We start from the raw sequence: 17,230 nt of genomic DNA, 5'->3' as shown, positions 1-17,230 counted from the left end.
AAACTAGAGCGACCGGCCTACTTTATGGAAGCAGGATTTTTGATGCGGAAATGGGCAGCTCATGACACCGTTAATGATGGGGTGAAGTGTGTCAAGTGGTTGTTCCTACACCGTTTCGACAGCAGGTGCTGTCATTGCCCATGACCAGGCGTGGTCTGGACATTTGGGGATCACAAAGACTTAACCGAGTCCTTCAACATTTTTCTGGCCAGGTTTGAAAGTCTGAGGTGGTCCAATTTTGTAAAACATGTCACGCATGTCAACTCACTGGGAAAGCGAATCAAACAGTTCCTCGAGCGCCGCTCTGCCGATTCCTGTGGTGGGGGAACCGTTTGAAAGAGTGATAATCGATTGTGTAGGTTCTATTGCCGAAAACCAGGTCAGGTAACCAGTTCTACTAACAATAAATGTGCAGTGCTACTCGAGAGGCTATTCCTCTCCGTACTATAAACGGGCTAAGACTGTGGTGAAGGCACTAGTGAAGTTCTTCTCTACGTTTGGACTCCTAAAGTAATCCAAACTGATCAGGGATCCAACTTTATGTCCAAACTGTTTTCAAATGTGTTAAAGACGCTGTGTATTTCCCATCAAGCCTCCAGTCCGTATCATCCAGAGAGTCAAGGGGCTCTCGAACGCTGGCTCAGTCGCTGAAGTTGCTACGCAGATTGCATGGATACCAGTACCGATGGGATGGGGGGTGCCTTTGTCCTATTTGCTACTAGGGAAATGATACAAGAGTCCTTAGGGTTAGCCCCCTGCTGACCTTGTGTTGGACACACCCCCGGGGTCCGCTGAAAGTTTTGAAGGAGCATATCTTATCTCCTACAACCCAGTAGCGCCACTAAAAATGTGTTGAAGTTGCATTATGACAAAAAGGCTGTTGCGTTCTTTTGCACCAGGGGATCAAGTTTTAGTTTTGTTGCAATCCCTGGCTCTACTGTTACATGTTTTTCTGGACCATATCTTGTGGAAAAGAAACTCAGTGACACCAATTTTTGATAGACCGATATGAGCCCCCATTATGTTACGCACGCCTCTATGAAGAGGGAACGCAACACCTGCTACAACTCAACTCACGGGGAGGGTGTTGCGTTCCTCTTCTTAGAGGCGTGCGTAACACCCCCAACATCATGCTGCCACCCCCGTGCTTCACGGTTGGGATGGTGTTCTTCGCCTTGCAAGCTTCCCCTTTTTTCCTCCAAACATAACGATGGTCATTATGGCCAAACAGTTCTATTTTTGTTTCAGCAGAACAGAGGACATTTCTCCAAAAAGTACGATATTTGTCCCCATGTGCAGTTGCAAACCGTAGTCTGGCTTTTTTATGGCGGTTTTGGAGAAGTGGCTTCTTCCATGCGGAGCGGCCTTTCAGGTTATGTCGATATAGGACTCGTTTCACTGTGGATATTGATACTTTTGTACCCGTTTCCTCCAGCTCTTCACAAGGTCCTTTGCTGTTGTTCTGGGATTGATTTGCACTTTTCGCACCAAAGTACGTTCATCTCTAGGAGACAGAACGCGTCTCCTTCCTGAGCGGTATGACAGCTGCGTAGTCCCATGTGTTTATACTTGCGTGCTATTTTTTTGTACAGATGAACGTGGTACCTTCAGGCGTTTGGAAATTGCTCCAAGGATGAACCAGGTCTACAATTTTTTTTCTGAGGTCTTGGCTGATTTCTTTAGATTTTTCCATGATGTCAAGCAAAGAGGCACTGAGTTTGAAGGGAGGCCTTGAAATACATCCACAGTTAACACCTCCAATTGACTCAAATAATGTCAATTAGCCTATCAGAAGCTTCTAAAGCCATTTTCTGGAATTTTCCAAGCTGTTTAAAGGCATCAGTCCAACTAAGTGGATGAAACTTCTGACCCACTGAATTGTGATACAGTGAATTATAAAGTGAAATAATCTGTCTGTAAACAATTGTTTGGAAAAATTACTTGTCATGCACAAAATAGATGTCCTAACCGACTTGCCAAAACTATAGTTTGTTAACAAGAAATGTGTGGAGTGGTTGAAAAACAAGATTTAATGATCTAACCTAAGTGTATGTAAACTTCCGACTTCAACTGTAGAAACAAATCAACCGCTTCTTGACAATGTTTTTAATGAGAATGACAGATCTATAACTCACATTTCAATGTGAATTTGGTTGGGTCGCCCAAAAAGTTATTGCAACTTTAAATTAGCTGACAAAAAAAAAACAATTCCTGCTCTCCTAGCTAACTAACATTAACACATTCATCATAATCAAGTAATGTTAGCATATAACAATGAATGTATACCCCTCCCAAACTAATATAAAAAGTACCGTACCGTTATCATACAATGTCATTCATATTATAATATAGGCAACACAGCTATGTAACGCTAGCTAGCTAACAAAAACAAAAAATTTCTGCATCCTCACATAAACGTGAGCATTTTTTTGATATTATTGAATTCAAATTACTCCGGACAGACAAGCAAAATCTCATTACATAAATGTTACATAAATGTTACAGAGCCTAGGCTACACCTTAACATTAGAGATCTGACATGCTGTATGGGATAAAAATGGGAAAATCTTTGTCTGATCAACTCTAGGCTGCTAATAAGAGCAGCTGCATACAGCCTATGTGCGCTGTCCTTGGTCAGGGTAACTAATTGGTAATGTATTTATAGTCCATTTGTGTGTCAGGAGAAATGTGAATATAATCAATTTGGTTTATATTCAAAATTGGGCTGGCAAGGCTGTTCTTGCTACAATATGGACTTCTTTTACCAAATAAGGCTATCTATTCCTGTGGCGGTCCTCATGACAGCCAGTAGAACTTGATGGTTTTTGTGACTGCACTTGAAGAAAACTAAAAGTTGTTGACATTTTCAAGATTGACTGACCTTTATTTCTTAAAGTAACGATGGACTACCTCATGAAGCTGGTTGAGTGAATGAAGAGTGCAAGAGTGTACAAAGCTGTCAAGGCAAAGGGTGGCTACTTTGAAGAATCTGAAATATAATATTTACATTTGTATTTTTTTCTTTTTGTGTGGTATCCAATTGGTAGTTGCACTTTAGTCTCATCGCTGCAACTCCCGTACGGACTTGGGAGAGGCGAAGGTCGAGTGCCGTGTGTCCTCCGAAACACAACACAACCAAGCCGCACTGCTTCTTGACACAATGCCCACTTAACCCGGAAGCCAGCCACACCAATGTGACGGAGGAAATACCGTACACCTGGCGACTGTGTCAGCGTGCACTACGCCCGGCCCGACACGGAGATGCTAGTGCGCGATGGGGCAAGGACATCCATGCCGGGCAAAACCCCCCCTAACCCGGACGATGCTGGGCAAATTGTGCGCCGCCCCATGGGTTCTCCGTCGCGAGCCTGGACTCGAACCAAGAATCTCTAGTGGCACAGCGCCCGGCCTTAGACCACTGCGCCACTCGGGAGGCCCTATATTTTGATTTGTTTAACACTTTTTTGGTTACTACATGATTCCATATGTGTTATTTCATAGTTTTGATGTCTTCACTATATTCTACAATGTAGAAAATAGTAAAAATAAAGAAAAACCCTGGAATGAGTAGGGTGTCCAAACTTTTGACTGGACCGATATGTGTAGCCGACGGTATTTTTGCAAAAAGTCTAGTAAATGTGAAGACCCTCTTAAAAGCAGCAATCCTTAGTTGAAAACACAACAACTCCCCGCCCGTTTCAGTAAAAGGCAAAAAGATGGGGCTGGAGAAATGTAACCACTCAAATTCATACAGCTATGGATGCAAGGACTGACCATCCATTATATCAAAACCATAGTTTTATCCATGTTTTGAGGCTATATAGTGTTTGTTTACATTCCTACTGTACAAAAATATAAATGCAACAATTTCAAAGATATTACTGAGTTACAGTTCATAAGAGGAAATCAGTCAATTGAAATAAATTATTGGGCCCTAATCTATGGACTTCACAAGACTGGGCTGTGGTGCAGCCATGGGAGGGCATTGGCATTGGCAGCCAAGCCCACCGACTGAGGAGCCAGGCCCAACCAATCAGAATGTGTATTTCCACAAAAGGGCTTCATTACAGACAGAAATACTCCTCAGCACCCCACCTCACGTGATTCCACAGGTGAAGAAGCCTGATATGGAGGTCCTGGGCTGGCATGGTTACACATGGTCTGCAGTTGTGAGCCCGGTTGGACAAACTGCCAAATTCTCTAAAACGATGTTGGAGGCTGTTTCTTTCAAGACTTTTTTACTTTTTGTTTGACTTAATTTTTTTTGTGTTCCACTAGTAATTCTGACTGATATTGAGAGACTGCTTTATTCATTTGAAAGGGCATGGAGTGAGACATATAATGGCCTCTGTCATTCACAAAGATGCCTTATTTATCCTCTTATGTATCCTCTACCATATTTATCCATATGGTAGAGAAATTAACATTCAATTTTCTAGCAAGAGCTCTGGTGGACATTCCTGCAGTCAGCATGCCAATTGCACSCTCCCTCAAAACTTGGGACATCTGTGGCATTGTGTTGTGTGACAAAACGGCATATTTTAAAGTAGCTTTTTATTGTCCCCAGCACAAGGTGCACCTGTGTAATGATCAGTAGTGGGAAAAGTACCCAATTGTCATACCCGAGTAAAATAATAGAAACGGAATTAAGTAAAAGTGGAAGTCATCCAGTAAAATACTACTTGAGTAAAAGTCTAAAAGTATTTGATTTTAAATATACTTAAGTATAAAAATCTTCACATTAAGCAAACCAGACAGCACAATTTATTTTTCATTTACTGATAGCTAGGGCACACTCCAACACTCAGTTATAATTTACATACGAAGCATGTGTGTTTAGTGAGTCCGTCAGATCAGAAGCAGTAGAGATGACCAGGGATGTTCTCTTGATAGGTGCGTGAATTGCATTCAAAATGTTATGAGTACTTTGTGTCAGGGAAAATGTATTTTTACTTAAGTACTTTACACCACTGGTAATGTTGTTTAATCGGATTCTTAATAATCCATCCACCTGACAGGGTTGGCATATCTAAATAAGCTTTTTGTGCATATGGAACATTTCTGYGATTTTTAAAATTTCAACTCATGATACTTGACATGTTGAGTTTATATTTTTGTTCAGTGTACTTTGCTTCCAAACATTGGATTAAAACAAGGTTATATGTTGAGTTCTGATGGGGTATGACAGTTGAACTAAGCTCATGAGACATTTATAAGTTATATTCTTCTAGAATCATATGGGTACATATCATTAACTTATAACTCCAAAAATGTACATTATCATTCAAAACTTTGGGGTCACTTAGAAATGTCCTTGTTTTTTAAAATAAAAGCACCGGGAGGCCCCGGTCCACTTGCTCAGTTGTGCACAAGTACATTAGAGTGTCTAGTTTGAGAAACAGACGCCGCACAAGTCCTCAACTGGCAGCTTCATTAAATAGTACCTGCAAAACACCAGTCTCAACGTCAACAGTGAAGAGGCAACTCCGGGATGCTGGCCTTCTAGACAGAGTTGCAAAGAAAAAGACATATCTCAGACTGGCCAATAAGAAGAAAAGATTAAGATGGGCAAAAGAACACAGACACTGGACAGAGGAAAAAAGTGTTATGGACAGACAAATCTAAGTTTGAGGTGTTCGGATCACAAAGAAGAACATTCGTGAYACGCAGAAAAATGTAAAGATGCTGGAGGAGTGCTTGATAACATCTGTCAAGCATGGTGGAGGAAATGTGATGGTCTGGGAGTGCTGTGGTGGTAAAAAGTGGGAGATTTGTACAGGGTAAAAGGGATCTTGAAGAAGGAAGGCTATCACTCCATTTTGCAACGCCATACCCTGTGGACGGCGCTTAATTGGAGCCAATTTCCTCCTACAACAGGACAATGACCCAAAGCACAGCTCCAAACTATGCAATAACTATTTAGGGAAGAAGCAGTCAGCTGGTATCCTGTCTATAATGGAGTGGCCAGCTCAGTCACCAGATCTCAACCCTATTGAGCTGTTATGGGAGCAGCTTGGCCATATGGTACGTAAGAAGTGCCCATCAAGCCAATCCAACTTGTGGGAGGGGCTTCAGAAAGCATGGGGTGAAATCTCTTCAGATTACCTCAACAAATTGACAACTAGAATGCCAAAGGTCTGCAAGGCTGTAATTGCTGCAAATTGAGGATTCTTTGACGAAAGCAAAGTTTGAAGAACACTATTATTTCAATAAAAAAAATCATTATTTATAACCTTGTCAACATCTTGACTATATTTCCTATTCATTTTGCAACTCATTTCATGTATGTTTTCATGGAAAACAAGGACATTTCTAAGTGACCCCAAACATTTGAACAGTAGTATATGTAGCAACTACAGATTTTCCCTTTGAGTAATAGCACTGTAGTACAAAAGCACACCAACATCTCCAGTATACTCAACACTTCCTTTTTAGATTTGCTGTTCACTGCAGGGCACAAGGATGAGCCTATATGTATATTTTTCTCAAGGATTCAAAAGCGGAAGCCAGAAGGTAGTTCAAAGGTCAATTGCTGGAGGTGTCAAAAAGGCCATATAGGTTAACATTACCTACCTCAATACCTTAGGAGGTGTGGCTCTCCAAATACCATAAGATTACGACAGACAAGGGGTATCGTATCACTAACAACCAGGAACCGTGTGTCATACACCTTATGATGGATTTCATTAGCAATTCTATGTTATATGAGGAGTCAGACATGGAGACTACGCAGTATGCACTCCTCCACACCAGTCAAAGGAGCACACCCACATTCCCTGCCAAGGACACTCCCCCAAGATCCAGTGATCTTGAGTCCTTGGTTGTTTTTGGATTCCTAGGCTGTAAAATGTGACCGTGTGTCTTTCTTTATGACTTTAGTAAGGAACTGTCACGAGGAAAAGAAACGCAAAATGATAATGGCATTTGAATTAATCAGACCATCCTTGTTCTCTCCGTCACTCAACTGCATTCTGATTCAAAAGAAAGTTACCTAGCCTACGTCAAATCACTATTCACTGTCACACACAACCTATATTCACACACGTCTATAGAGTAGAACCCAGTAGAATCAAAGACAGATATTTTTGATTGGTCTGAATTGTATCATGTCTGCACGACATTGAGTAAACAAATAACAGGTAATAAGCTAATGCGCCGCTTTAACTGAGAGTTTTACCCCAGGCACCGGTCCTAGAGAATAATCAAATGTGTCACAGCCAGTGTTTATACACAGAGTGTAGAAAACATTAGGAACACCTGCTCTTTCCATGAGACTGATCAGGTGAAGAGGTCAAAGCCATGATCCCTTATTGATGTCACCTGTTAAATCCACTTCAGTGTAAATTAAGGGGAGGAGACKGGTTWAAGAAGGATTTTAAGCCTTTAGACATTGATTGTGTATTTGTCACTCAGAGGGTGAATGGGCAAGACAAAAGATTTAAGTGCCTTTGAACGGGGTATGGTATTAGGTGCCAGGCGTACCGGTTCGAGTGTGTCAAGAACTGCAACGCGGCTGGGTTTCTCACGTTCAACTTTCCCGTGTGTATCAAGAATGGTCCACCACATCCAGCCAACTTGAAACAACTGTGGGAAGCATTGGAGTACACATGGGCCAGCATCCCTGTGGAATGCTTGACACCTTGTAGAGTCCATGCCCTGATGAATTGAGGCTGTTCCTAATGTTTTGTACATTCAGTGTACATTGCAAGTGCTTCAGTGTGACGAGAAGCACAGTATGAGGCAAGTGTGATTTCCAGCAGCTTGAGCTAACACCTCCATTTCAGCTAATCTTGTTTTTGTCTAGCTAGCTTGTGACACTGTTCGAGGGTTGGGTTTTGATTAGAGAATGACAATTGTCKATCATTCTAAGGCGAATCATATCTTATGCAATTACAATGAAAAGTACTTTTTCAAGCCATCAYGCAGGTTTATAGCCTGAATTGTGTTTACACGGTCGACATATCATTTCCAATATGCACTACCATTCATCCTTTCAGCAGAGCGCCAGTTCCAAGTTCAAACATTCTACCCATATAAAACTGATAACTCTCTCATTGCAAATGGCAGTTACCAAACATTGGCGCAATTATTATAATATATTTTGTTTACAACCATGATGACTCGTGYTTATTAACATGAATGACCAGACCGGCAGGGATAATGTCTTGCCTGACATTGAATTTTGAAAAGGCCTGAGGTGATGAGCATTGAATACTGCTAGAACATGTCATACACAACTACAYCAGATCAGTAAATACCTTCCCTTCAGACTTTGCTCTTCAATTCTGACAAGGAATTTACAGTGAATGTCATTCACAGAAATGTTTCTTATGCACAAAAAGCTTATTTCTCTCAAATGTTGTGCACAAATMTGTTTATATCCCTTTTAGTGAGCATTTCTCATTTGCCAAGATAATCCATCCACCTGACAGGTGTGGAATATCAAGATACCTTATGCTGGGGACAATAAAAAGCCACTTTAAAATGTGCAGTTTTGTCACACAACACAATGCCACAGATGTCTCAAGTTGAGGGAATGTGCAATTGGCATGTGGACTGCAGGAATTTCCACCAGAGTTGTTGCCAGATAATTGAATGTTAATTTCTCTACCATAAGCTGCTTCCAACATCGTTTGAGAATTTGGCAGTACGTTCAACTGGCCTCACAACCACAGACCACGTGTAACCACACCAGAAGTGTATTTCTGTCTGTAATAAAGCTCTTTTGTGGGGAAAAGCTCATTCTGATTGGCTGGGCCTGGCTCCCTAGTAGGGTGATTGATAGATAGTTATCTATATCCCAAACAGCTACCAAAGAAAAACTGAAAGTTTGAAACAAACAACCAAACTTTTTGGGGTAAGCCTATTGAAGAACACATATTTATTTTCTACAATAATCACATTTAGTCTCAATTAATCAAGCTAAGATTACAAACAAATATGAAAGAGGTGGGGCCAGCTGCACTCCAAACRTCCGATCCCATGGTTTCATTCCCAGATTGATATCAAATAAGAACAATGGGACTGTTACAGTAGGTCCTTTGTGTGGTTAATGACAGAAATCTGTAAAGCTCACAATTATCACCATTAGACTTCAATAAAAAGACTAGAACTGCCTGGGAGCGAATGGACAATGGCTTCACTTGTTGCTGCTCAGTGGAGAGAGTTAGAGAGGTTTACTATTTTGGAGAACTAATTTGGGACATAGCTCTATATTTCAAATCAATTGAGAGACATTGAAATTTACAGTACCAACTTTTAAAATGGGGCTACTGACAACTTTTTTCTGTTCTTAGACAAGCAAATTTCATTGACAGAGGGAACAGTAGTCCTTCTCAAATGTATTTGATTATCTTGTGAATTAATTGACTGTGTCAAACAAAACAGACAATGATTGAGATTGTACTGACAGCAGAAAAATCTAGGCCACATACAGCAGAATGCCAATCTGCTAGGGGYAAAAAACATTCAGGATTTGTTGTCAATGTGGATCTCCTAACACATACAGTATACAAAGCCTAAAATTAAATTAGTGTTGATCTCTGGTATAGTCCAGGCAGCAGCTTTCATGTTTGGGTGGAGGTATAACTCACAGACAGTATCAAACAAAGTACTGCATGACAATAATAATTCAAACAGCTGCTTGACAAGGGAGAAAATGGTTTAGGGACACAAACAAAGTTAGTCCTCAGCTCCAACAATGCCTCCCTTCAGAGTCAAGGAGAATGACTTGGAGCCATAAAATGAAGGACACAGAAAATGCCACTTCTGTACAGTCCCAGTCATAAATTGGTATATAAGCCATATTCACACAGGACTAGTATTACTATAGAACGTCATGTCCGGACGGGATTAGTTTCACCAAACTGCCCCTGTAATTATATTTTTTCCGCTATGACGGAAACCCGGAGGCTCTTCTAGACGTGAATATTTCAAATGTCTAGGGACAGCCTAATATTGGCCTGATGGTCTTCAGTTCGGAGGAAGTCTAAATAATAATGCATACCAATAAGAACTATGAACTGTAACCTATGCAGACATTTAATTACCTGACGGATTTGGCAATTTATCAATTCATTGGCACAATATCGTCCACTTCATCTTTTACAAGAGAAGTATGGCACTAGGAAAATTGATATGTGACAAAACAGATCATTAATCTGTCGGCTACGTGCATAGCACTTTGTTTTAAGCATAKATTTGTTCTTACCCGAACTGGTTGAAGCACCTATTAAACTCTAATATCCTTAAAAAAAAAGTTTCATTTTTTATTTAACTAGGCAAGTCAGTTAAGAACAAATTCTTATTTAGAATGACGGCCTACACCGGCCAACGCTGGACCTATGGGACTCCCAATCACGGCCGGTTGTGATACAGCCTGGATTTGAACCAGGGTGTCTGTAGTGACGCCTTTAGCACTGAGATACAGTGCCTTAAACCYCTGCGCCACTCGGGAGCCCAACACAGGGATGACGATTCGCAAGGGATACGTATTATCAGAGGACGTTTTACTGGTCAGAGGACCAGTAAAACGTACCCCATCCAAATAGGGCTATCGCTGAAWTTACACAAAAAAATATTGGAATTGGKCTGCCTGWTTAAACGCAGCCATAGACAAATGTATGACTGGGACTATACAGAATCCATCTAAGATTACTTAAATGTAATCAGTAGGTTTATATCAGCTTCGGCTGTAATGACATAACATTCAAGCCATTTCAGAGGAAAGAAAAGGCCTATAAGACCTATAAAAGGTCTAGCATGTCTCAGTCAGGTTGATAATTATTGTTTGCGAGGTGTCTAGTGAGACAGGAAGTAGAACTGAATCAGACAAAAGAAACATCACAAATGGAGAACACAAAGGGAAGAATACAGACATCTAGTCGTCACTATCCAAGAGAAACATTTACTCTGAAACAAATGAAGCTCCTTGCAAAAAAAATGATTTTTTCCCCCTGAAGTAATGAAAGGACATTATCAACACAGCAGCAAAATGGTTCAAAGTGCTCAGTCTCAACCTGGTCTTCCACAATGCTGCGTAGGAGGGCCAAAGCACATTGCATGTCTGCTCCTATGTGATTATTGAGGGACTTACATATTGTTTGGTAAACACTTTTTGCAAACTCCAGGCTGCCATGGAGCTTTATTTGAAGCTGTGACTCGTACTGAACGGATGATGACATCATTGGAAAGACATGTCATAACCAAAAACATCAATACCGTTTGTGCCTAAAATAGAACTTTGAGTAGCCAAATGACATACGATGGAACTACACACCAAATCAAAAAGCATTAAAATGCTTCACATCCATCTGTGTGCTTTAAATTCAATCAGACATGCTGTTTGCTCACCAGATGTTTTTCCCATTGTCTTGCTTTATGTGCCACCGGCAACCAGAYAAATATTTGGTCAAGGSGAAATAGGGAGAGGTTTCCTCAGCTGAAGCCACCGGGGAGGGTTTATACAGTCACTGGGGAGGGCTTATGCACTTAAACATCAAGGTATTTTAAGATCTCAAGCTATTTGACATTCAKGATTTTTTTCAAATTTAGTGTAACCGACCAAACATGCAAAAAGCAGAAATGTTTTATTATGAACAGTGAAAATWATGGGCTATGATTGCTTATAGGAGGAAAAAGAACATGGAGAGAACAATGTMGTTAAAGAGAATACATACCTTGCAAAGTAAACTCAACCATAACACCTTGGGTTATGTGGCTGCACTATAAGGTTCTTTAGCCCTTGAAATGTCAGGCATGCATTTACTTGTGAGTAATGTTATTGTTAAGTAAGCATTGTGGTTAGTATGCTACAGAAGATGCATCCCTGCTCCACCCTGTGCCGACAGCAGGGCAGGCCCGCCCATCAGACAAGATTAGGCAGACGCCTAGAGCTGCAGATTGACGAGGGCGGCATTTTCCGAGCTAAACTGATCAAGACGCACCTCCAACACATAACACCTSACATAACTCTGCCTCAAAACAATGAAAACTTCTCACCCAGTGGCATTTGGGCTATTAATTTGAACGCCGATGCCTCCCCATGATAAGCAGTGCACTTTGCCAAAGGCAGGGGTGCAAAATATGTATCTTGTCCATGCACAGCACGCCTCTCCATGGTGCTGTTGGAGACGCAATGCTGTGGCGCTTCACCAATACTCTGTCAAATCATGTAGCCTATACAGTAGATAGAGTATATAGCCTCTGTGGCCTTTTCTGTAGCCCACAGGGCAACCACATTTATAAAAATGTCATGAGAGAGACACTTTTTACATCATGTATGTTTCCGATCAAATAGCCTAAATGGCGCCCTATCAAATAAATGTGAATATGAACTATCATGTTAGCAAACACACCATATTCTAAAAACAGGACAGGTCAAATGGACAACAGCCTATGGAATGAAATTAGGCTACTCACTACTGCTGTCCGGGAGTTTCACAAAGTGGACTAAATTGTCATGATAATTAGCGATTTCAAGTTTGTAGGCCTATTCTTCAATTTCTGATATGATCATGGCAAAGAAGAAAATACAAACAGCATTTTTCAAGATAACGCAATGCATGATAAACTTGGGTAGCTGACAGGCAGCACGTGAGTTTAACTTTTGGGTAAGCTAAGAATGTATCCTACCATTTCTACGTGGCAGTTATGATTTTCATATTCACATTTAATTTCTCAAAATCAGTCACATGGTTACAAAAAGAACAGAAGCTCAGTGTATTATTAGTGGTGGTCAGAAATCAGATCCCCAAATGTACTTTCCTACATTTGCGCGCTGCAGGCCAGGTAGCCTACTTTATGCGCGATCAGGCGCGCGCACTACATCAACATTAACAGGATAGAGAAACAACCAGACACATGCTCATTGCTCACATGGAGCGCTCCAAACAAGACAATAAAAAAATTGACAAACCTCATAAATCATGGTATGAAATAAACCAAACTTTTGAACTCTGCAAACAATGTTTCCATTCAGAGAATGACTGTAATTAACCCATGCATTAAGAGAAATGAATGTAACCAAATGACAGAGACTAACTGTAAATTTACTATTTTTATTACATATATATATATTTAAAAAAATATATATTTTTTATTTTACCTTTATTTAACTAGGCAAGTCAGTTACGAACAAATTCTTATTCAATGATGGCCTACCCCAGCCAAACCCGGACGACGCTGGGACAATTGTGCGCCGCCCTATGGGACTCCCAATCATGGCCAGATGTGATACAGCCTACTACTGGTGATATATGTAATGAGGACTTGATACAAATAAACAAAGGGCAAACAATTCACACAATGAAACAATTAATGTGCATGAATTGGCAGGAGACAGCTGAGCACATTCTGGAGAGCTGAGTGCATTCTGGAGAGCGATGAGCCTATATCTTCGCCACCAAAACCTRCCTTTCTTGTCTCAACATTTCAAATTATACTCAAGACACATCATCTTCACACATATTTTTGATGCTTTTCACTGACAAGCACAACTCAACAATCAGCTAAGTCTATTGCCATGAGTGCTGCCATAATTGAGGACTACTCGCCTGTGATTTGAAACAATCCACAGCAAAACAATTAAGAAGATAATGATCCTCTGAGGCATTTGGAAAGTATTCAGACCCCGTCACTTTTTCCACATTTTGTTACTTTACAGCCTTAAAAAGGATTACATTAATTTGTGTTCCTCAATCTACACATAATACCCCATAATGACAAAACAAAAACAGTTTTTTAATAATCTTTGAAAATGTATTAAAAATAAAAATATCACATTTACATAAGCATTCAGACCCTTTACTCAGTACTTTGTTGAAGCACCATTGGCAGTGATTACAGCCGCAAGTCCTCCTGGATATGATGCTACGAGCTTGGCACACCTGTATTTGGGGAGCTTCACCTATTCTTCTCTGCACATCCTCTCAAGCTCCGCCAGGTTGGATGGGGAGCGTTGCTGCACAGCTATTTTCAGGTCTCTCCAGAGATGTTCTATTGGGTTCAGTTCCAGGCTCTGGCTGGGCCACCCAAGGACATTCAGAGACTTGTCCCGAAGCCACTCCTGCGTTGTCCTGTTGGAAGGTGAACCTTGGCCCAGGTCTGAGGTCTTGAGCGCTCTGGAGCAGGTTTTCATCAAGGAGCTCTCTGTACTTTGCTCCGTTCATCTTTCCCTCGATTCTGACTAGTCTCCCAGTCCCTGCCGCTGAAAAACATCCCCACAGCATTATGCTGCCACCACGCTTCACCATAGGGATGGTGCCAGGTTTCCTCCAGACGTGAAACTTGGCATTCAGGCCAAAGAGTTCAATCTTGGTTTCATCAGACCAGAGAATCTTGTTTCTCATGGTCAGAGAGTCCTTTAGGTGCCTTTTGGCAAACTCCAAGCAGGCAGTCATGTGCCTTTTACTGAGGAGTGGCTTCCGTATGGCCACTCTACCAAAAAGGCCTGATTGGTGGAGTGCTGCAGAGATGGTTGTCCTTCTGGAAGATTCTCCCATCTCCACAGAGGAACTCTGGAGCTCCTTCAGAGTGACCATCGGGTTCTTGGTCACCTCCCTGACCAAGGCCCTTCTCCCCCGATTGCTCAACTCCAAACTTCTTTCATTTAAGAAGGATGGAGGCCACTGTGTTCTTAGGGATCTTCAATGCTGCAGACATTTTTTGGTGCCCTTCCCCAGATCTGTGCCTTGACACAATACTTTCTCGATACTTTCTCTACGGACAATTCCGTTGACCTCATGGCTTGGTTTTTGCTCTGACATGCACTGTCAACTGTGGGACCTTATAGACAGGTGTGTGCCTTTCCAAATCATGTCCAATCAATTGAATTTACCACAGGTGGACTCCAATCAAGTTGAAAAAACATCTCAAGGATGATCAATGGAAACAGAACGTACCTGAGCTCAATTTTGAAAGTCTCAAAGCAAAGGGTCTGAATACTTGTGTAAATAAGGTATCTGTTTATGTTTAATAAATTTGCACAAAAAAATCTAAAAACCTGTTTTTGCTTTGTCATTATGGGGTATTGTGTGTAGATTGAGGAGGAAAAATCTTGATTRAATCAATTTTAGAATAAGGCTGTAAAACAAATGAGGAAAAAGAAAAGGGGTCTGAATACTTTGCGAATCCACTGTATATAAATTTGGAAAATGTTTTCCAATTTACTTTAGGAACCGCCGRCTATGGTAGCTGACATTTAGAGCTTGAATAACCAAAATGATGTCTTAAATCTTTGTCAGGTATCAGGACTATAAAGCCATTACAACTGCCTGTTTTATAAACAGAGGCTGCCACATGGATAGGCATTAATTAAAGTGCATTGTCGGGCGACACTGCATAGCCTAGGCTACTATTCTACTGAGGGATAAAAGGAGGACCGCAACTTTCTAAACCACCCTCATATTACTGTAACTTTGACATKAATACAGTAATGTCAGTTTGCTCGAGCATGTGTGACCAACCGGGTATTGAACCCATGTCGTCTGCAAGACTACTTACTGTGTTATCCCACTGGTCTCACTCAGTTGTGGAAAAAGTACTAAAATGTCATTCTTGAGTAAAAGTAAAGATACCTTAATAGAAAATGACTCAAGTACAAGTGACAGTCACCTAGTAAAATACTACTTGAGTAAAAGCCTAAAAGTATTTTGTTTTAAATATACTTAAGTATCAAAAGTAAATGGAATTGCTAAAATGAATTTAAATATCAAAAGTAAAAGTATAAACCATTTCAAATTCCTTATATTAAGCAAACCAGATGGCACTATTTGTTATACTTTTTTATTGACGGATAGCCAGGGGCACAACACTCAGACATAATTTACAAACGAAGCATTTGTGTTTAGTGAGTCCGCCAGATCAGAGGCAGTAGGGATGACCTTTTGATAAGTGTGTGAATTTGACAATTTTTCTGTCAAAATGTAACAAGTACTTTAGGGTGTCAGGGAAAATGTATGGAGTAAAAAGTACATTATTTTCCTTAGGAATGTAGTGAAGTAAAAGTAGGCAAAGAAATAGTAAAGTACAAAAAACAACTTACTTTAAAGTATTTTTACTTAAGTATTTTACACCACTGGTTTTAGTCGAGGTTTCGTTACTRATTGTGTGTATGATAATTCACCAAACCTACATTCCCCTGCTCTCTTTTGAAAAGACAACAGATGTGCTGATCAGTATCTCTCCCATTGAATATGTAGTTTATAGTACTTAAACKGGTCAAAAGGAGAGCCAGAGCAGTTTGGTCCTGGATTCTTTATTATGCAATAACCGTTCACTATTGCACAAATTATCTGTTTTGCGTGTCTTCCAGTTTGCATTGTGATGTAGTTTGGGTATTGAAAACTGGTTTCGAAGATGAGTCGTTGTTGACTCATTAGTTCCATGACTGATGAGCATAACGTAACCGTTAGTGGTACAATGTATCRGATTCTTGTCAAAGTAAATGTTACTATCGCCTAATGCAAGTAAATTATTCTACGACTTTCTTTATGCATTCAAAATCAGTTGCAATGATGTAGATGCATATGCACGATCAAATTGGAGTAAAAGGAAAATAAGACCGATATTTTCAAGCAAACCAACTCAAACTTGTTGAATAGGTGCATTTRAAAAGGGTAAAGTTAGAAAAGTAAGACGAGTTAAAATTGTCAGACATTATRGACTTCCTGAACAATAAGATATATCTGTATGCGCGTGAATGAGGAAAGCAGACTCACCACTCGCATTTTGAGACAAGGTGGAGACAGACGTCTGGCCCATTCTGTCTTCAATGGACCGCCAAACCAACAATCACGCGGTCCCCGATGAACTTTCACAATAAAATCATCGCCAAATCCTAAAGTTAATTTGACCTACTTCAAGGCAATTGTTGGGTTAAAACTCTTGAAAAAAAACTTCGCTGGGTCTGAAAACCACTGTTTAACCTCCCTCCGATTCAGCTCAAGCATGCCTGTCATTTCTTTATGCAGATTAGGATACTACCCGTCAGAGGTCGAGGGGAGGAATTCTCTACTGCCAGAGAGGAAGAGGCGAAGCGAGAGGGTTTACTCCGCCCAAAATCTGTCCACGAAAATAATTCCACGAAGTGAGGACTTTGTGTATGGAGGCCAATGAGAGTGTCGAATTTGGTTAAAAAATATATATATTGCAAATTTGCTACGTGAGATTTATTTGATCGAATATAACTTTCGTAATGCTTAGGTTGTTACAAGTGTACTCATATAAGTGG

General features: G+C 40.6%; 1 protein-coding gene across 1 annotated transcript in view; it reads right to left on the bottom strand.

Moving 5' to 3' along the window:
- The window catches only part of phactr2 (phosphatase and actin regulator 2), a 55,215-nt gene extending 38,218 nt beyond the window's left edge, over window positions 1–16,997 (bottom strand). The window contains 1 exon segment of the mRNA XM_070444953.1: window positions 16,719–16,997. Coding sequence (XP_070301054.1) covers window positions 16,719–16,761 — 43 coding nt within the window. The 5' untranslated portion in view covers window positions 16,762–16,997.
- Window positions 16,998–17,230: the final 233 nt, after the last annotated feature.

Source organism: Salvelinus sp. IW2-2015, linkage group LG8 (genome assembly GCF_002910315.2).
Source record: "Salvelinus sp. IW2-2015 linkage group LG8, ASM291031v2, whole genome shotgun sequence".
Lineage (NCBI taxonomy): Eukaryota > Metazoa > Chordata > Actinopteri > Salmoniformes > Salmonidae > Salvelinus > Salvelinus sp. IW2-2015.
This window is presented reverse-complemented; position numbering and strand designations above follow the sequence as displayed.